The 23050-nt window shown below is 32.9% G+C and overlaps 1 protein-coding gene across 1 annotated transcript in view; it reads left to right on the top strand.

The window, feature by feature from the left end:
- Positions 1 to 23050, top strand: part of DIAPH2 (diaphanous related formin 2) — a 987699-nt gene that overhangs the window by 278924 nt on the left and 685725 nt on the right. The window contains exons 9-13 of the mRNA XM_059385748.1: positions 116 to 252; positions 2159 to 2267; positions 14798 to 14908; positions 20683 to 20801; positions 22766 to 22882. Coding sequence (XP_059241731.1) covers positions 116 to 252; positions 2159 to 2267; positions 14798 to 14908; positions 20683 to 20801; positions 22766 to 22882 — 593 coding nt within the window. The remainder of the gene's footprint in view (positions 1 to 115; positions 253 to 2158; positions 2268 to 14797; positions 14909 to 20682; positions 20802 to 22765; positions 22883 to 23050) is intronic.

The following is a 23050-nucleotide window of genomic DNA, read 5'->3' as shown; positions in this document are numbered from 1 at the left end:
AACCTCATTATGGAGGTATATATTTTTAGAAGATCATTGTAAGTTCCTTTTTAAATTAAAGATGTGTTGCAAATACATTTTGAATGAAGGTTCTTTTTTTTTTTTTTTCCTTTAGTTTGGACTGCAAAGAATTCTAGGAGATGAAAGGAGTCTTTTGCTTTTGGCAAGAGCAATTGATCCCAAACAACCCAACATGATGACTGAAATAGTAAAAATACTTTCTGCTATTTGCATTGTTGGAGAGGAGAACATGTAAGCATTGCTATATTATGTTAACTGCATGGAAAGTGGCACTTGAGAAATTAAAATTCCATATTTTGTGCTTTTCATTAGATAACTTGCATGAAAACAGTAGTAGTACATTTTAGAAAATAATTTATTGGCATTTTATCATATCTATTTACATTTCAGCATTTTTTAAACTTTTTGAAACAAATAGATTTAAACAGAATGCAAACAGGACATTCTTCAAAGTTTGATTCAGAGTGAATGAATAGAATTTTATCTAGGTGAAGAAAATGTAATCGTTACAAAAATAGGCTGAATACAGAGACACATACACACCTCGCATATGCCTATTATAAAATTTGACTTCTTTAACTCACTGAATTGACTAGATGGTTTTGTTGCTCTATTATTTTATTTAAAATAGGATTTTACTTTATCTGCCTGTAATAAGTAAAAAAATACTTATGTATAAAGGGAAATAAACTAACCTTTAAAAAGAAAGATCAAAAAGACCATTTGCATTTATTCTAAGTGCATGTATGTGTTAATTTTAAGAAATTGTTGCTGCATGTACCTTAGTTTATACCTTTTCAAGGAAATAATATTGACTGAGAAGCATAATTTCAGATCTGATGTCATTAACTAGTTAGTATGGAACCATTGTGATAAAGTGTGAAATATCTGCTAAGGACACGAGCTAAAATATTTCTTTGAAATTTTGTGTGACAGTAATAATTTCAGTTTCAATCAGAACAAGGCTATGCAAAGATTTCAGAATATTCTAATACATTGACTTTTTCATACGTATTAGAATAGCATGAGATCTTGCTTAATGTTGCTTAGTGTCCTCAGAGACCAAAAGCCAAACACTAAGCAAAAATATTATCAGAGAGCATTAACTCTTACCTTACTGAGAACAAACTAAGAATGAACTAACATATGCTAAAGTAGGAAATCTTTAGGTTTTATAGAAAAATCAGTTTATATATGAGTAAAAAGTATTTTTCTTGTCAATTGGATTTTCAATACTTAATTCATATAATACAACCTTTTGTGGTATAGTTGTAGCTATAGTTTGATAAACACAGTATACTGCATAGAGGTTAATTTGATTCAGACACTATAGCAATAGTTTCCAGTATTTTAGTTCATGTAAATAGTTGTCTTGTGCTATGTAATTATAGATGTCCTCTAATTACCTAGACTTTCCTCTTTCAGTCTTTCTTTCTTATTCCATTTTCAAAGAATGTTGATTTTTTAAGTTGTTTCGGATGTACTTGCTCTTTCTAGTATTTTATTATAAAATCAGTCTATTTACATGTGGAAAAAGTTTTAATAATCATAGATGTCATATTATGCTTAAATCATTATTAATATTTATGTTTACACATGAAATACCAAACCTGGAATTTTAAATTTCAGTATTTATCAAATAAAGTTTTAAAAGATGTTACCCAGGAAATTTATATTCCTCAAAGTTTTTTAATTGAAGTTTCATTTATTTAAATAATTGAGTTTTCTTTTTGCTGTCCTAAAATTATTTAATCTATCAATATTTGACTTGTAGAAATCTGTGGATAGGAACAGAACTCTTTCTTTTAAAAGGTTATATTTATTTATTTGACACAGAGAGAGAGACAACTGGAGAGGGAACACAAGCAGTGGAAGTGGGAGAGGGAGAAGCAGGCCTCCCGCTGAGCGGGGAGCCAGGTGCAGGCTGAATTCCAGGACCCTGGGATCATGACCTGAGCTGAAGACAGATGCTCAGAGACTGAGCCACCCAGGTGCCCAGGAACACAACTTTTAAATTGTAGTAGTCTCTATATACATCAAATGCCAGAAAGAAACTAAGACTGAAAGAAGGAGATAACCCATATTCATGTGTGTGTAAGATGGATTTCTCATTTCTGCTTTCCCCCCCATCCCATAGTCTAGATAAACTTCTAGGGGCTATAACTACAGCAGCAGAAAGAAATAATAGGGAACGATTTTCACCAATTGTGGAAGGATTAGAAAATCATGAAGCTTTGCAATTACAGGTGAGTTGGTTTTGTCTTAAGTTGCTTCTGGGGTTTATATTTAAAGTACTCATTTTGTATGACACCCAACTCGTTCTTAACTATCATTTAAATGGAATGGAACTTACAAATGAAATTCTTCCTATTGCTTGGTCATTTATAAAAGCTAGAAGTTTTAGAATGACAACTTGTTTAAAATTAGGAAAAGGACTTCTGGTTACTATAAATATAGTATTCAGTAAATAATAAACCATGAAAATTAAAACTTTACCAGTAATCAGTGCAATAAGGAAAAAGTTTAGCCAATAGTATTATCCTAACAAATATTGATGAAGTCTTTGTATTACTCTAGAAATTTAGGAAATCTAAGCATATCTTTATGCTATCACAAAACATTCAGAGGTCTGATTCACCAGAATAAGGTGGGGACTGAATTGCAATTCTTTGGTCAGAGTCTACTAATTAGCTCTGTGTATACCCAGCCTAAACGTCTTATTTAGAAAATGACAAAACTATCTTTTCTTAGATGGTTTCATGAAATGACCCATTTTATGAAAGATGACTTTGTTCTTGAGCGATGAGAACTCATATTTATTGGCCATATTTATGGTAAGAGATCATAGACTAAGCATTTTAACTTACATATATTATCTGATTAAATTCTCACAACAACCCAGCTGTGCAGGCACTATTATCATCTCCATTTTGTTTATAAGATGAATAGGTTTATTTAGAGTAGATAACTTTTCTAAGCTGACATAGCTTGTAAGTGGAAGAGTCAGAATTTAACATCAGGTTTTTTGTTCTTCAATTTTCATCTCTTTTAGACAGTGTTTACCATTTAATGCACCATGGGGGAACTCTTTCTGAATTATTTTTTTAAACTCCTGTAGTATCATTCAACAAAGATAATGTAGTTTTGGAATATAGGTGAGGTTTGATAGGGTCTGGATCCAATGGCCAAGAAAGAATTCTTGAGATATCTTTGCAAAATGTTGGTTTTTTTTTAAAGCACAGGGACAGGACTCATGGGCAAAAAGAGATGCTGTACCTGGGTTGAGAAGGTTACTGATTATATACTTGGGAGTCGGGGAGGTGAGGAAAAGCGAGGTTTTCCAAAGAAATTTCATATGTCAAAGAGGACCTGCAGGTTATAAGGACATTTAATTGTATCTGCATTTCCTGTTTTGTTTTTTAAGATTTTATTTATTTATTTGACAGAGAGAAATCACAAGTAGATGGAGAGGCAGGCAGAGAGAGAGAGGGGGAAGCAGGCTCCCTGCTGAGCAGAGAGCCCGATGCGGGACTCGATCCCAGGACCCTGAGATCATGACCCGAGCTGAAGGCAGTGGCTTAACCCACTGAGCCACCCAGGCGCCCCTCACTAAGACATTTGTAAACTGAGGAAGACACTTATCTTACAGGACTGTAATCATGATAAGTTAACCATTTTTTTTCCTTCCCTTAGTTCAGGGCAGCAAGGTGTGCCTGAGGAATGTCACACATATCTCACCTGAGAATGGGTGAGGGAGGTTTGTGGGGCATCAGCTTGTGCTTTGTCCTTAGCTTCCCTTCTGCTCTCTTATCAAAGAGAAGATGGTTCCACATTTAATTTTATCAAGTTATTTAGTAGTGACTGTTTAAATGTTAAAATTTCTTATCTGATGTAAAACAATTTACTTTCTCCTTTTTTTATGGTATTATAAAGTATTAGGGTTTTTTGTTTGTTTGTTTGTTTTGCCAGGGTTTGAAACTAGAAGAGATAGATGGATTGGCTTGTCCAAAGAGGATGCTATAGTTTTACAAAACTATAATCTCTCTTTAAATAATTAAGGATCTTTGTTAATTGTTACTTCTCCAACTATGATGATCATTTTGAATAAACTGTTTTGGTGTGTCTTTTATATCCAGTGTATCACATTTTTAATAGTTGGAATATTTCCTTCTATCGTTGATGATGTTAGTGTTCAAAGCCCATGACCAAAAAAGAATTCTTGAGAAGTCTTTGATGTAATAAGGTGATTTTATTAAAGCAAGGGGATAGGATCCCTGGACAGGAAGGGCTGCACTGGGGTCATGAGAAGTGGCCCGTTATATACTTTCAGGTTCGGAGGGGGTCAGTGATAACATAAATCTCTAAGGAATTTTGGAAGCAAGGTTTCCAGAACCTTGAAGGGGCTAGCTGTTGTTAGGGAAAGGTTATTTATTAATATCTAATAAAACCTTAGTTATGAGACCATTTAAACGTATATCAGTGGGTCATATGCTTGGGGGATGATAAAGGAAGTTTTTAAAGGAATTTTTTTTTTTTTTATGTTAAAGGTTACAAGATCCTGGGGGTCAGCTAAGATTCCCTTTAGATTTGTGTTTAGCAGAGCATTAATATCCAGGCAGCTGAGTTCCTAGAGGAATGTCACTGCCCATTTTAAGGACTTGTGAAAGGGCTACAAGTTGTAAGGGAATTTAATTTTTCTTTCCCCTTTGTATCCTATATCACTGTTTCCCTTTTTTTAAATATACTTATTATAAAATTTATCTCAAAATTTTTAATATTTCTACTGAAAGATTTGGAAACTGTACTTTTTAGATGAGTTCTTGAAATCTTTGTTCTTATTCCTATAGTTGGGCTTACCTAACTAAATTTCACTGGCATTCAGTCATATATAGGAGTTTCTACTTGTCTTGCAATGTTTAAGAGGAAGTATTTTAGATATATTTAAAGTTTTCATTACTCATTCAGATGACTCACTCAAAACTACACAGCTATTAACGGGTAGAGCTATAATTTGAAACCAGGTGTTTATGACGCAACATTTGTATACTGCATTTTCTGACCTTTAAAATGACACCCCTCCATAGAGTAGTTCACCCCAGCCAATAAGATAGAAATGACAATTGCTAGCCTTCAAGAAATTGGATTGAATAGAATGATAAAATGGCAAATTGTTGACAGGTAGCATATAGAAGAATTACATACATCTTGCTAGATATTCAAGAAATTGTTGAATACTGATTATACATGCAAACATATACAAATCATTATTTGAAATTTCCTATTTTGATGAGCTAACAATTAGTAATTTGTTATAAACGGAGCCTGTTATTCTTACAAGAATTGTGACATGGGTTTATTTATTTGGACTGTCATGTGATTGAAAAAATATCATCTAAAGTTCAAAAATATATTCAGAATACAGAATAAATACCAAAGTCTAAAAAAATAATTAAATGATTAAAATTATTAATTTTAAAATATTAAAATTTAAAATTATTATTAATTATTAAAATTATTTTTAAATGTTGTTTAAAATATAATTAATGCTGTCTTTTAACAGAATTACTTCCTGAGACTCTGATAATATTCTGAGAATTCTCAGGATACTACAGAAACAGTAAAAGTAATTCTATTAAAATACAGCAATAATCATATTTTTTAAAAAAAGCTATATGCATTTTTCTCTTTTTTAATTTAAAACATATTGTTAACTTCTTACAGAGGTTTTTAAGCTCATCTTTAAATTAAAATTATGTCCTTGTGGTAGTATTTTTATTATCTTCAATAGTTCAACTAATAGACAATAAATTCTATATCTCCATAAGCTCTCTTCATTGACTTCCCTTCAGCTCAATGCATTCTCAGTTCTCACCCATAGTACAATACCTTTTGATCTCAGTTATTCTTCAAACTAGCCTCTCATCTTCCTTATTTTATAGTCCCAGTCTCTAAAAGAATCATCTAAAAGAATCATCTATTGTTGTTTTGTGTGTTTCCTAAATTAATTCTTACAACTTAACATTTTCAGTTCTTAAAAAGGTCGGTAGTGATCCTCTAATTTCAAAATCCAATGGCCTTTCTCTAATCATCTTGTAACTCTATTAATCACCTCCCTCTTTGAAAATTTTATTGCCTTTGGCTTTATGGACCCCGTTCTTACCTTCGGACTACTTTTGTTTTTTCTCTTTTTCATGCGTTTGTCCTCCTCTTGGATATTTTGTTTTCTCTGGTCTATCCTTGGCTATCTTCTAGTATTATTTTTTTTAGACATACATACGTACACTTGCATATGTACGGAAACATATATTTTATCTTCCTCATAAATATTCTCATTGCTTCTCTAGCTTTATCATCCAGCTATATTCTAGCAATTATTCATAATTGTAATTTCATTTCATCTCTCTCTCTATTCAAACCTATATGCCCAAATGCTTAATTATATGGCCTACAGGCAACACAAAAATGAGAAATTAAAGATAGCATTTATAAGTCATATACCAATATTCTAATACTTTACATATGTTACCTCATTTTTTTTTAAAAGATTTTATTTATTTATTTGACAGAGAGAGATCACAAGTAGGCAGAGAGGCAGGTAGAGAGAGAGAGAGGATGAAGCAGACTCCCTGCTGAGCAGAGAGCCCGATGCAGGACTCAATCCCAGGACCCTGAGATCATGACCTGAGCCGAAGGTAGCGGCTTAACCCACTGAGCCCCCCAGGTGTCCCATATGTTACCTAATTTTAAACCTCACAGCAGTTCTATGAGAAAGATAGTAGTATCCCCATTTTGTAGATGAGTAAATAGGCTCATCGAGGTTAGATAACCTTTCAGGGGTCACAGTATAATTTGGAGACAAAAGTCCAGATTGGACACTAGGGAGTCTGGTTCCAGAGTATATGGTCTTAACCACTACATGTTACCTCTTCTTACCAAAACTAAGCAAGTAGCCCTACACATCTTAGTAGATTCTTTTTTAAAAAATTCTTTAAAATTATTTATTTATTTTTTAAATTTCTTTTCAGTGTTCCAGAATTCATTTTTTATGTACCACACCCAGTGCTCCATGCCAGGCATCTCTGTGTTACATCATAGCTCACTAACTCACATATTTTTTTAAAATATTTTATTTATTTAATAGAGAGAGAGATCACAAGTAGTCAGAGAGGCAGGCAGAAGAGAGGTGGGGGGAAGCAGAATTCCTCCTGAGCAGAGAGCCTGATGATCCCAAGACCCTGAGATCGTGACCTAAGCCGGAGGCAGAGGCTTAACCCACTGAACCACCCATGTGCCCTTAACTCACATATGTAATCACAGCCCTGAGTCAGCAAGGAAACAGTTGTATCTAGGATATTTTGTTTAGGAATATGGGAATTATCTAATTCATTTCTGAAAGTGTTCTCTGCAAAGACAAGTGTTGCTGCTTACATAGACAAACCCTCAGATATATGGACTCATTCTGTGTCGCTTGATTCTTTCCATAGTGGTTCTCAAATATTGAGATTTTACTCTAAACATACTTGTAAATTAGCTACTAGTGTCCTTATACCATCATATATGAGGAAGTAGCCTTGGATAAACATTTATCATGTCGGTACCAGTACATTTATAGTAAAACAAGGAGCTACAGCTTATGAATAAGGAAAAAATTTGTGAAAAAGTAGATGAGTATGTGAAATAGTTAAGTGTTGAATGAATATCTGATATCACTAAGAAAATGTGTTCTATTTATTGACAGTTTTAAATTATGACCATTTTACAAGTTGAATTAGTATAATTGGGGGTTGTATAGGTATATTTATGCAATATCTTCATTTGTCAAGCACTTGCAAAAGTAACTTCTGACGTAAAGAAGGATGCCTTTCATTTTATATCTATTTCAAAGTTGAGTAATTGTCAAATCTAAGATTTTTTTGTCTAATGGAGAGTCACTAGTGACCTCCATAATATAAAAAGCACGACCCTTTTTAAGTTTTCATACTGGCTTCTCCAGTATTATGTGACACTATTCCTAACAAAGCTCTCTCCTCCCTCAACTTCAGTGATACTAAATTCTCCTTGTTTTTCTTTTACCTATATTTTACATTTTAAATCTTCTGTCTTGAATCTTCTGTCTCTATGCTTGACCCTTAAATATACTGCTTTCTAAGAGCCTGATCCTCAGTTCTTTGGTTCTTTGCTTTGCCCATTTTGTATGTTGTCCTTAGACAGCCCCATCTATTCTTATGACTTCCATCTAGCACTTCTATGTGATGAATTTCTATGTACTCATCTTACTGAAATCCTTCTAACTCAGACCCCATATGTTCAGTTGTCTCCTGACTGAATTTCAAATTCAGTATTGTCCTTAATTATACTTACCTTCCTTTTCTTCATCCTTATCCTAACTCCAATCACCTCTCCAATTTAACCTGCTTTCTTTTGTATTCCCAGTGCTAGTTAACTTTAGAATTATCTACCAAATTGCATAAACCAGAAACATAATAATCATCTTTGAATCTACTCTTCCTCCTTTCACCATTCCTTCAATTACCAAATCTTACGAATTCTAATTTTGTAGTGTTGTTTTTTTTGTTCATTTGTATGGTATCCTTTTCTTCCACCCCTTCTGCCAATTCTTTGTTTCAGTGCATTGTCATGTCTCATTATTTTGCCATTTTCCTGGACTCTTAAATAGTCCCCTTTAAATCATCTTCCACAGACTTAAACTTCTGAAATGCAGTTCTTGTTACATCACTGCTTCAAATTCAAGAAAGTCTTTCTATAGCTTCTAGGATAAAAGTATAATCTTAGTCTACACAAAATACTTCATCATCTGATGTTGTTTTCTCTGTGACTTCATGTTTCACCACTCTTCTCCTTATACTTTTTGGTCCAGTCATACTGTATTCAGTTTCCTGAACATTTTATGCTGCTTTATCCTTCTACCTTCATACCTTTGTACATGGCTTCCTCCTGCCTGAACTCCTTCTCCATTTCTTGACTTAATTAATAACTCCCTCTGTATGTTTATATATTTCTTGGTTGGTACTTATTTGACTTAAACCATCGTTTTTCCCAAGTCCTGCTGGGCTAAGATAAAGAAAGACCTTGTTAATATCAACAAAGTACTTAATAAGTTCAACTGTGTGACAGTGTCAATAAAAATTTAAAAGCACACTTTGTCACAGCTAATGGCAGTATGGATAATCTGTCTGAGAATGCCCTGGAGTTGGCAGTTATTGTACTCTATAGCTCTTTGAATTGTGGTCAAACAGATAGATAGATGCTTGCATAGTTTTTGGAGCTGAAAAGTTAAAATAAACAAAAGGTTTTAGCATTTTCTCAATAATTTTATGAAGCTGTTTTGTGTTAAAATAGTTCCCCTCTCATCCACTTAACTAAGAAACTGAATACAATTTTTTTTTGGTAATGAAAACTGAATACAATTTTTTTTTGGTAATGATATGTCTCCTGCCAATAAAATTTGACATGTCTAATTACCAGTTACCCATTATATTTTAATCATTTTATTGAGGACAATTAGAGGTTATACAGAAAACCCTAAACAAATGTGGAGCCTTGCCTTTAGAAAGTTTATAGTCTCTTTTGTGATACTTCACACTGTGCATCACATCCCATACCCCAGGATGAGGACAATAACATCCTGTGACTAAAGAATGTAAATGATTAACCATGTAGAAATGGGGATCATTGTAATGCAAATGAAAAACCTTACTATTTTTAGGGATTAGAAATCAAAATTATGGTCCTAGCTTATCGTATTTATTAATAATGGAGAAAAGTCACTGACTTACTATGAACTTTAAATTTTAATTTTCATGGAAGCTTTATTTAAAACAGGTTTGGCAGACCATTTTGAAACTTAAAGCTATTAAAAAGAAACTAAGCAAGAAAAAGTCTGGATAGTGGACTTCGTGATATTCAATGCAAGGGCACTTGTTTTCTTTCCAGTCCAAGGAAAAATGTTACTCAGTAATGCCAGATTTGTACATTGTAGTGTTGTAGAAAGAATTGAAAACTAAAAGTCATGAGATATAAGTTCTAGTCTTATCTTTATGGCTTATTATTAGCTATATGATCCCGGGCAAATCAACTAATCTTTCTAGGTTTTCAGTTTCTTTACCTTTAAAAGCACATCGAACCAAAGTATTTAGTATTTTTGAGTAGCATTCTGCTTTAAAATAACGATTCTTCATTTTCTTCTTTTTTTTTTTTAAGATTTTATTTATTTATTTGACAGACAGAGATCACAAGTAGGCAGAGAGGCAGGCAGAGAGAGAGGAGGAAGCAGGTTCCCCACCAAGTAGAGAGCCTGATGTGGGGCTTGATCCCAGGACCTTGGGATCATGACCTAAGCCGAAGGCAGAGGCTTTAACCCACTGAGCCACCCAGGCGCCCCAGTTCTTTGTTTTCTATATCTGGGGTTAGATTTTCTTTTTCTTTGAAAGCATACTGAGTTTTCATTGTAAGCAGGCAGTAATAATTTTAAAGATATATATGCTTGGAAGTTGAACTTATCAAATATCAAGACTTCATTATTAGGGAATGAATTTTGTACTCCTTTGGAGCCTATGTTTTAGATATTAGGCCAGAAGAATTATTCATTAAAGTCTCCAGTACAGTGCTATCCAATTAAGGTTTCTGCAGTATCCAGTATTTGTGGTGTCCAGTATGGTAGCCAGTAGACACATGTGGCTGTGGAACACTTGAACTATTGCTGGTGTGACTTAGCAAGTGGATTTTTCCTGTTAGTAATTGTAATTAAGCTAAATTTACATTGTGAGTAGTGGCTCTGGATTGAACAATGTAGCTCTAGTGTGTGTGTGTGTGTGTGTGTGTGTGTGTGTGTGTGTGTGTGTGTTTGCATGCATATGTATGCTGAATAGGAAGTGGGGTGGCAGGAATAAAGGAGAGTGAGAGACCATTATTCTGGATAATAGGATGCTGCCCATACTTCATGAAATGGAATGTAACACATTTCAGGAACTGTTTTCTACCTTTCCTGTTTTTTTTGTTTCGTTTTTTTTGTTTGTTTGTTTTGGTTTTTTTGTCCATTTGCATTTTATTATGAATTTTGATAACTACTTTGTCTTTTTAATAGAGATATGAATGACATATACAATATCCATTTTATATACTAGACAGTATATTGTTAAAATAATTGTATGCTGGACTTTCTGGGTGGCTCAGTCTGTTAAGTGTCTGCCTCCCGTCCCAAGATCAAAGCCCTGGACGACCTCCTTGTTCATCAGGGAGTTTGCTTCTCCCTCTCCCCCTCCCCCTGCTCCTTCTCTCTCTCTCTCACTTACTCACGCTCTCTCTCAAATAAATAAATAAAATCTTTAAAAAACTAGTTGACTATTTTTCTAATTAACTTACAGTTTCAAAACTGGATATTTCTAGTACATTAAACATGATGCAATAGTTAAATTTTCTTATCTTACCCATCCTTAAAATCTTTTGTCATGTGAATCTATGAATGGAGTTAATGAGCCATCTGGATTATACTACTTAATTATTCTGTATTTGGAGTAAAACGATATGGTTGAGAATCGTGAGTTTCCCCCTTACTGTGTAACCATATATAAGTTACCTGCTTTGAGCCTTAGCTTCATCATCTGTGAAATAAGGATAATAGTAATACTGAATTTGTATGGTTTTTATTAGGATGAGACTAGATGGTGAATTATATAAAGCCTCTAATACTGTTTGTATAATAATGATGATGATGAAGAAAATAGTTTGGGGTTCTGTATTTAACTATGAATTCAGATTCTACATAATGGGTATTTAGTGTTTGTAATTTAATAATGATATATTCTGACATTGAAACTAATTATATTTTTAAAATTTAATTTTGTATTTGTAAATGACAATTATTTTGGTTTTGGATTGATTTTATTTCTGTCCTCTAAAAAGGACAATGATTATGTGGTAGCATGAAGGAATGGAGATAATTAAGGTATTTTTTTTGTTCTCCACATTAAAATATAAATATTTCTATAAAAGAGTATCACTTTAGGGGCACCTGGGTGGCTCAGTTGGTTGGGCATCTGCCTTTTGCTCAGGTCATGATCCCACGGTTTTGGGATCAAACCCTGGGTTGGGCTCCCTGCTCAGGTGGGAGTCTATTTCTCCCTCTCCCTCTGTCCCCCTGAAAACCCTCCCCTTGTGTTCTTTGTCTCGCTCTCTCTCAAATATATAAATAAAATCTTTAAAACAAAAGGAGTATCACTTTAGGAGAAAATGTTGGGAAATGACATGATGGTATAACTATTCTGCTTATCTTATTTGTAATCAATTAGATATCTGTTAGAATTTGATAAACAATAAATAGTACATTGATAAACCATTGCCATTACCTGTTTAAAATACTGGTTTCAAGGTGTATCCCAACTTTTTTTTTTTAGCATTCAGTTATATATTTATACATCATAGGTAAAATAAGTAATAGCATTAAAACATTTCACATTAAATGTAAAGTTATTTTTATGTTGATACATTCATTAATATTATTGACTTACTATATCATCTTTTAATCTAAATACTTTGTATAAAGGTACAATTCTAGGGGCGACTGGGTGGCTCAGTGGGTTGAGCCGCTGCCTTCGGCTCAGGTCATGATCTCAGGGTCCTGGGATCGAGTCCCGCATCGGGCTCTCTGCTCAGCGGGGAGCCTGCTTCCTTCTCTCTCTCTCTCTCTCTGCCTGCCTCTCTACCTACCTGGGATCTCTCTCTGTCAAATAAATAAATAAAATCTTTTTAAAAAAAAAAAAGGTACAATTCTAAGATTCATTAACTTGTTTCTTATGGAAATGTTCTCTTGTAGAGTATTAATGCAGGCCAATAAGCTAGAATATCTTCTGGTAAAAACAGTCCTAGCAGAGGGCAACTTTTCTCTCTATAAATTTTGGATTGGACATGTGCTTTGGCTTGTTTGGTCATGTCATAGTTGTAACATTGAACAAGGATCATTCAAGCAAATGGGATGATAATGTAGCTCTGGACATGTATAGTATATAAGCTTATATCCCAGCCTATTTTCTTGCAGTAAATAGAAAGGTTAAGTGATCTATTAAGGTATACATGTCATAGTAACTTATCCGAAATGTCTTTTAAGATAATACCTGGTTTTGGGGTGTCTGGGTGGCTCATTGGGTTAAAGCCTCTGCTTTCGGCTCAGGTCATGATCTCAGGGTCCTGGGATCGAGCCCTGCATCGAGCTCTCTGCTCAGCAGAGAGCCTGTTTCCCCCGTCTCTCTGCCTGCCTCTCTGCTTACTTGTGATCTCTCTGTCTCTGTCAAATAAATAAATAAAATCTTTAAAAAAAAAAAAAAAGATAATACCTGGTTTTGGCAAGTATTTAATCAGTGGTCTTAGTGTTTCGTACTGACATTTGAGCATTCATAGGCGTTGGACTACATTGTTGAATTATGTTTTAGATATCTAGTAAAGTTAGAAACAACTTCAGTCATCACTTTTAAAGCATGCAGCTTTTGATTTTTGAGCCTGAATATGAGGTAGATGGACAAGTCTCCCTAATGCCTGCTTAGATGCATAAGATATTCATAAGATAATAGATATATAAAAAAGAAATAAACCTTTTAATCTTTTCTTTCTACTTGAAAAAAAATATAATGATAGATCTGGACAAGTCAAGTCAAAATACTTTTGAAATATTTTCTTTTGCTGATTTTTTTCTCATACTAACTTTTGAATTTTTGTGTCTCCTTCTATATATACTTGATATCTTTACTAAATCTGACATTTTCAGGAGTCCCTTCAGAGTTAGCTCTTTGAACATTGTACAGTTTGCTCATTGCTTACTTCTTTTTATTGCATGCTTTTAAGAATAATCAATTTTATGTGCAGCTCTTCAGTCAATCTATTAGATAGTTGCCTTAGACTTGAGCAGCATTTCCCAAAAATGCTATCAGGAATAATGTATGGATCACCTGGCAATTAGTATTTTGTTGATTCCCTTCTAGCTTGCAATTACCAGGAAATAAGTCCCCTTTTATAATAGGGAAACTCAGTATCAGAAGGTAAGAAAAACCAAACCTTTCTGACAGTGTCAATGTAATTAATGAATCACCTTCACTTGAAAACAAGCCCTTACCTTCACTTTGTCATGCAATGTACATTGGTGCATTGGTGTCACAGTGCTTTTTAGTTGATTTTAATTCACGTGCACTCATTTTTATACTTGGTAAATTAATTCATCTTAATCATATATTTTAGTACTCTATATTTTTTGCAAGTCCATCCCAATAATAGGAGGGAGACAGTATAAATTAGTGTAATAATTTCTTTAAGTTTTCACTGTTCTCTGTTTAGTATCAGGGTACTTGTTTTGGTTTATTTTAGAAAAGTTTATAATCATACGGAATTGAGGCCAAGTTTATTCTCGGGACAGTTGGATAGGAAAGATCCATTTTATGCTATTTTTAAAGGGCTCTATATGCAGATCTTTCGAACTTTGAGTTTTTCAGAGTTTAATATTCCTTCATATTATTTAACAAATCATACCAATACTTGACCATCCATCATAACACCATTAGAATTATTCTGGGCATTAGAAAGTGACTTTTGTTGTTTAAGCTGTAACGTCATAATAATCCTTATACTTGTATAAATATTTATATTTCTTCTAATATTTTATTGTATATGTGTGTATGTTTTTAGTGTATAGAAAAGCAATGATCTGAATGCACTAAGTAAATATTTCATTACTTAAAATAATTTTAAACAAATTTTGCTTTCTAAATTGCAGGTGGCCTGCATGCAGTTTATAAATGCCCTTGTCACTTCACCTTACGAGCTTGATTTTAGAATACATTTAAGGAATGAATTCCTACGTTCAGGACTAAAAACAATGTTACCAGTAAGTTGAATGTGCACATTAATTTTGCTGATGAACTTTTTAACCTTTTTCTCTCTTTAGACGAAATACTTGCGACAGATAAATGTTCCTTGCTATATATTCTTTGTATGGCATTAGACATTTTGTAAGCTTTTCTATTTTACAGTAGTATCAGTCTTTATATACAACTGTTGAATTCAGAATTCAGCTAATGTGTCCTCAAGTGATGTGTCTGTTCTGGTTTTTTTTTTTTTTTTTTTTTTTGTTTCTTAAATTGAAAGGGAATTTCTTTTCTTTGAATTTGAATACTGAGAACATAAAAGACTACCACTTTTTGGTTTTCTGCAGCTTCAATGTTCATTTAAAAGTTTTTGCTTTCCTCTTTGATAATTTAGACTGGTACCATTTATATTCAGCATAATTATTTCTAGAATTTTGACCAGTATATTCTAGATATTTAGGCATGGTATTCTTGTTACACTGCTATAGAGACTTTTCTAAAAAGTTTTATTTCTTAAATTCTATGTGTATATATGCTCTAATTATGATACTGTTAAAACATATTGAAATAACTTTACAGGCTTCATCTGAGATAAATGAGCACACTTATTTTATAAACACAAATATAGCTAAAGTGACTTTGTATTTTATTTAGTATGTTAATGAAGAGGGATTTTGTTTAAAACCATGACATTGTTAAGAGACATGTAAAGTTTAAATAGTCTCTTCATTTAAGCTATTAGGGAACACCTGAGAAAAAAGACTCAAAAGGGAATAAAAAAGAAAACAAAACAAATGTCAAGTGACCACGTATATAATACTTAGAGTACTAGAAATGTCAAAATCAGGGAAAATTTCCTGGTGAGAATCAGATTGTATCATGCATCTGTAACTGTGTTCTGATAGTCTTAACTGAAAGTAGTTGAAACTCATCATCATAAAATGTATCCTACAGTGGATCTACTGAAACCCACTTTGATAAGATGTAGGATTTGATCTATCTGGTTTTAGAAAGTTTTGTGTCAATTACACTTGGAATGGTACTTTAATCCATGACTTTAAAAAACAGGGAATTGGTTTCAGTGGATCAAAGCAATATTTTAAGTGACCCTTATGAAGGTTCAGTATGCAATTAACTAGGCACATCCACTAATTATGGTATGTGTAACATATTTATTCTTGTGTTGTCACAAATCTTTCCTCATGAAAAGTCTGTGGCCTTAGGTAGCTACACGTAATGTTACAATCTTGATTCTAGTGTGGCTTTTGAATTGCCTACTCATTGGTTTCCATGCTTGTTCTCACTGGGGTGGTCCTCATTTTCTGGGAGACTATCAATGTCTTTGGACCTTGCTGAACACAGGGGCTCCTTAGCATCCTGTGTTCATTTACTAGTATGCCACATATTGTGCTTTTACTCTTTCATCTTTTATTTCCCTTTGTTTATTTATAATTGGATATTCATTTTCTGCCTTATACTACTGAATGTTTGATCAGAAATACTGTTACTCTCATTTTAATTTATTTGAGTTGTCCTCTTCTCAGAAAGAGAATGAATGTTAGCTCTTATTCCTACCTTTAACTTTTCTTCTTTATTCATCTTTGCTGGGTTCAGTGGATTCATGGTATATTTCATTACACTGACAGTGAAGATTTTGCATCTGTTTTTCTAAGCTACACTTTTCCATTGGCACCATAGCTGTATATGAAGCCTCTTATGGCACCAAGTACTTCTTAATAAAAGCATTCTTCATATATGTATCTAGTTAGATTTTTCTTTCACCGTCATATCTCTTCAATATGACCTGATTCCCAGATCTCAGTGATTCCTCAGCAAGATAAAAGTAGGAAGTGTGTTGTGTCTGCCTTCTAAAATTTTGGAATAGAACCTACAAGGATTCTCAATTTTTTTTTCTCCCTAAGACAATGGAGCAAAATATGGTTACATGTAGTCCTGGTTCTCAACTAAAGAGGTCGGACATGTGCCCCTAAAGAGAATATATCAAAATCTTATTGAGGGTAAGGCAGAGATGTTTGGTTTGAAAAGAAAACGAATCCTCCCCAGGTACTTCTTAGATATAAGATGAGAATCAGAATTAAGGCAGATAGACCCAGAAGAGTTAGAGATTTTTTCTTTAATACCATAATTTTCACAACTGATGTTGTTCTTATAGTTTTATTTTGTTTTTAATGTACACTAGATGTACCTGGCATGCCAGTTATTATCTAATGAAATCACAATTTAATTTACTAAATACTTAAGTTTAAACCACTGGAATTTAGATAGCATTAAGCATCTGTACACATGCATGGAAGCTTAATAATCTATTCATAGAGAGTCTTCAACAGGAGGTATTACTTAATTTTCTAGAATCTATAATAGTCAAAGCAGCAAAGTAGATGTGGCTAAGGCTAATACAAACTGTTGATACATGATCAAAAATTAGACCTATCTGGTTGTATGGAAGTGTTGAATCATTATATTGTGCATCTGAAACTATTATTATACTGTATGTTAATTAACTAGAATTTGAATAAAAGCTTAAAAAGAATTATTCCTCTCTGGAATCATCATTAAGTGTTAGGGAAGAATCATTCTTAGTATTTTAGTAACTCCCGAGATCATAATAATAATATAGTACAGTAGAACTTTTTTCTTTTTTTTTTAATTTAACTTAATTTTTTTTTCAGTGTTCCAAAATTCATTGTTTATGCACCACACCCAGTGCTCCATGCAATACATGCCCTCCATAATACCCACCACTAGGTTCACCCAATCCCTCACCTGCCTCCCTTCCAAAGCCCTCAGTTTGTTTCTCAGAGTCTCTGATTTCCAGCAATAAGAATCCTCAAGACAAGGATGATTATTTTAATTATATTCTGTAAAAATTTATTTTCTCAATTCTCCCATCTCCATTGATAAATTATGATGTTTAAAGGGAATTTATACTTTATTTATATGGAAAATTCTTTTAAAAAAATCTTTTCATAAATATGCTTTAGTTATTTGGGATTAGTGAGTTGTTACATACTATACAGTGATTTTTAAACTAGTATTTGCTCTATAGTTAACTCATAGTGATTTCTTGTGAAGTTTTCTCCCAATTGCCTTTATAAAAAAATTTTTTTTTCTTTTCAGCATAGCAGTATTCATCTCCAACTGCCTTTTATTTAGTGAAATAAATATAGAATGTATGAGGTAGATTAAATATGTGAAGGAGCAGGAAAGTAAGAAATCATGTATGTAGGCATCCTGTAGGCAGCAGGCATCTTTATTTTAAAATACCAACCAACTTTTCTTATTCTGTTGAAAACTCAATTTTGATTTCTTGACTGGTAATCAGTCATATACTAGTAATGGAATTTCCTTTGAAGTACACTGTATTATAGAGATTTAATTATATGTTTTAGGGACTCTGTCAGCAGTGTTTCATATCCGCACAGTAATTCTATTGAAAAATAAAAAACCCTGAAACATATGTATAATATTTCACATAATTAATAGTTAATAATACGGTAATTCAGTAATGTTATGATATTCTACAGTTTAAAGTATAAAACCTTAGTGATGCATTTCCATTTCCTTTTATAGAATGTCATTTTTATGCTATAGAAAAACTTAATTGTTTGTTTCATTAAGAATTTATGGGGACGCCTGGGTGGCTCAGTTGGTTAAGCAGCCGCCTTCGGCTCAGGTCATGATCCCAGGATGCTGGGATCGAGTCCCGCATCGGGCTCCTTGCTCAGCAGGGAGCCTGCTTCTCCCTCTGCCTACCATTCTGTCCGCCTGTACTCGCTCTCTCCCCCTCTCTCTCTCTGACAAATAAATAAAATCTTTAAAAAAAAAAAAAAAGAATTTATGGATACATTTTTCAAGGTTTGATATTTGACTAAAAGTTAGCTTTATGTGTATGTATGCATATATATTTATCATAATGGAGATTATTGATAAATAATATAAGATTGCATTTATAGTTCTGTGTTTTTATATTGTGCTATATTGGTTCACATACTATGTATCTATATTTATTTTATAACTAATGTGTTGTCCTAATTAAAAGCAGTTAAACATTTAATCATTTATTTTCACAAAAAATATTTTAATTATGCAGTTTGATTCCATGTTTTATAATGTTTTGATGCTAATTAAATGGCCGTATTTAAATTAGATTTTTCTGAAAGTGTTCAAGATTTGTAGTGAGCATCTATGAAAGAACATACTATGCTAGAAGAATAAGGAAAAATCCATATTGTAAAATTTGTTAACAGTTACTTCTTCAAAGATCAGCATATTAGGTGTGTCTGGCTTTTGCTCTTGTCCAACTGGAGTTCTGAAATTGTCCAATAATATACCCATCAATGATAGATAATTTTGCATTCCAATAGATTTAAAAGTGGAAAACTAGGGGGGGATGGGAGTTGGGTAATTGTACCCACTCAGCCCTTGGCAGAGAGAGGGGATGCCAGGGCCATGGACATAGGGCCTGCCCCTCCCCCGCCACCTCACAGCCTGCCCCTTCTTTCCTTCCTTCCTTCCTTCCTTCCTTTACTACTTTGACATGTGCCTGCTCCTGGCATTTCAATAAAACCCAGTTTGGGTCAAAAAAAAAAAAAAGTGGAAAATTAGACTTAAAGCAAGTTACTAAAGAGGGAACTAAGTGTAAATACATTTTTTGTCATATATTTTATATGAAATTTATAGAAACATATAATAAGTATTTTCTTATGTTCTATATATAAATTATCAGTAAACTATTATGTGAATCTTAGAAAAAATCTAGAAATTGCATAAATATTCATTTGGCTTTAGCCAAATGTAATGATAGCCATTACATCTCCATTTATAGTTGTTCTGTTGAATAAAAATAAGACACAAGAAATGACTCCAGTTTTGTTTTATTGACCTAATTTGAAGTACACCATGCTTGCATTTCCTTTTAGAATTCAAGCTCAACTCTGAAATCCTAGTCCCACTTTCATAATCACCCTTGAGCATCCACAGTGGGGATTATCGATTTGGGTTTTGAAAGCTGCAACTTAATGGACACATATTAAAAGATATTCCAGGTGATATCTATTAAGCCCAGCAATCTCTAGTGTGGCATGCTTCCAAAGATTTTGTTCAGTCTATTATTTTAAAAATTATCAGAGGTTTGTAATGCATGTGCTCATAATGTACTACAAAAACAAATCTTTGATGCCCAAGTTGGTATTTTGTGATTCGGTTAAGCAAAAATGAAAAGTGGGGGAGGAGGCTAGTCATGCAGCTTGATAAAAAAATCCTGACACCTTTTGCTTCAAAATCACAAAATACCATTTAAAATAAATCTCTTTATATAACTTTCTACGCCATACTTGGGACTGTTGTGCTTGAATATATCCTTGCATTTATTCTTCATTAATACAATTGATCTGTATTTACATTTTTTGCCAGAGGCATATGTGAATGTTCTAACTGCATGAGTTCTTTTGTGATCTTTCATTAGTGTATTCAGTCAAAAACAACATTCAGTTTGGGTTGTTAGCAATTATTTTTTCCCCCTTTGTAAAAGTGATTGTTAATTTTTAATGTAAATAATCAAAATCTGGGGCATAAGAAGAAAATGCAATGAGGTTCATTTATTTTAAAATAGGAATATACATAGTACATTTAATTTCTCTCAGATAACTAAAGTGCCTGGGTCAATATAAAATCGTTTTTGTGTTTGTAAATGAATAATAGTATCTGTGTTTTATTACCAAAATACGGTATTGTCAAACTGTTACTCATCTGTTAAGTTTTATGTTTATATTAGGATCTAAAGGAAAAAGAGAATGATGAGCTTGATATTCAGTTGAAAGTATTTGATGAGAACAAAGAAGATGACCTAAATGAATTATCACACCGTCTCAATGATATTCGAGCAGAAATGGAATATCCTTTTGACAAACCACAAAAATAATTTTGAAATTTTTTGAAAAAGAGATTTGTGGGTGATTTTGTGACCATTATTAGAATTTTGGTCTGCCAGCCCAATTTTTATTCATTTATTTATATTAGTACTTCACTATGAGGCTGTCCTTGAGATTCATGTTGAGGAACTGGCAGAGTGTCCTGATGATTTACACAAATTATATTGAAATCTGCACAATGACTTGCTGTATTATCTATATATTCAGCTGAGTAGTCTTGAATAGATAAGAACCTAAGGCATATACGTCATGTATAAGAATTTGAGGGGAAAAGTTCGCTGAGTTCATATGTAACTATAGGTAGTATACTTCTTCAGTTCGTTGAAATGTACTCAAATGGTTTTAGAAATATTATTCAATTCAAATAAATGCCTTATTCTCAATCCAACAATTTTGGTTCCTTAGCAAAAAAAAAAAAAAAAATGTTTGGATATAGTATCTGACTATATCAAGGCTGTCTGATAGAAGCATTTGAGTCAAATACAACTAGTGTATAATCTTCCTATGGCAATGATTTTATGTGAAATGATTTTAGATCTAAAAGATGGTTGTCGTCAGCATTTCTGGCTATTCGTTTCACACTCCATAAATTTCTTACTTATGGCTTTTGGGGAGCTTAGGAAATACTTCAGAACTAAGATAAACTTTGAGATGGAATTTTTCTTTAATTCTTCTTCCTCTTCCTCCCTGAACTGCCATACCCTCCAAAACAAACAAACAAAAAAAAACCTGCTGGAATATTTCTCACCTTGAAACTCCTATAGTACTTTCTATCTTATTTATGTACACTTTTGTGCTCCTATGAGATTGAGGGCAGAAGTCTTAGGTTTCATCTTTTTCCTCCAGTGCTACTATTGAAGTATCTTATACATAAGTATTGGATAAATGTGTGTGCAATGGATAACAATGTCATTATTATAAGGAATCAATGCTAGTAATTCCTTATCCATCATTAGTGACTCTAGTCTATAGTCATTTCTATAATATTAAATGCTTTCTATAGGCATATATATCTTGCTTCCTTGCTTTGTATACATTTATCTTATAATCAAACTTCACCATAAAGCTATTTTGGGTTTCATTCTGTAACCATTTAAAAGACCTTATGAGACTTTAACACAACACTTTTACATGGGGTCTAAGAAATAATCTATCATATACTTAATTCTACTTCAGAGAAAATGTTGACATTTCAGATTATTTTTAAGACTGTTGGATTATATTTCCTTTCCCACCTTTCTTTTACATTGATTTTCCAGGTCCTCACTTTTATTATAAAAGTGAATCCAGTTTTAAAATTTGTTGTCTCGTTTATTAAAAGCATCTAAACTTTTTCCAGTCTTTTGTATCCTATGAAAAATGATTCAAGTTCTACTGTCTTTACTTTCCGTTTTTCTAAATAATGAAATACAGATAAATGCAGACAATAATTTCACATCTAGTAAATATTATTTCAGTATAAAATAAAACTAGTTTGTGATATTTAAGCAGTCCATAGAATGTTTCATTACATTCAGTATTATGTGGTGGTGAAAATAGAGGAGTCGTGGCTTACATGAATAATATAGGTCCTCTATCACAGCCACAGGATGATCAAGAGGAAACCGTTTTCTCTAATGGCATTGCTGTTCCAATCATACCAGTTATCATCTGTAATTTGTAATAAGTAACTGATTGCTTAAAATTTTGACGATTAAATGGTCTTGGAAATATTCTTTAAGCTGTTTCTCTCATTAAAAGGTTAAAGTTATTCAATAGGCTAAATATATTAATGTAAAGTTTGAAATACTGGATCATGGAGTTGAAGGTTTAGAAACAGTAAGGGAAACAAAATAGTACTTCAGTGTTTTAAAAAAATGACGCTGCTTTTGTTATGAATGAAACTTTCATCAAGAGCTTTAATTTTTTTCCTTTACTTACTTTCACTGATATGAATGAAGTGTATCATCTTCTATATAACATGTTGAAGGACACTGCTGCTGAAAATTACTTATTATCCATTCTACAACATTTTTTGCTCATCAGAAATGATTATTATATCAGGTAAGAAGCAGATCTGAGAGTACTAGAATTTGTGTTATTTGAATTTAGTATTTAAGGGAAACTAATAATGTTTATTAGTGACTCTAGTATACTTATGTAGACTACTAGGTAGTGTATGCATATATATGTACATCTATAGTGTATAAGAGTTTGATGACTTTGCATAGC

This window comes from Mustela nigripes, chromosome X (assembly GCF_022355385.1).
Source record: "Mustela nigripes isolate SB6536 chromosome X, MUSNIG.SB6536, whole genome shotgun sequence".
Lineage (NCBI taxonomy): Eukaryota > Metazoa > Chordata > Mammalia > Carnivora > Mustelidae > Mustela > Mustela nigripes.
This window is presented reverse-complemented; position numbering and strand designations above follow the sequence as displayed.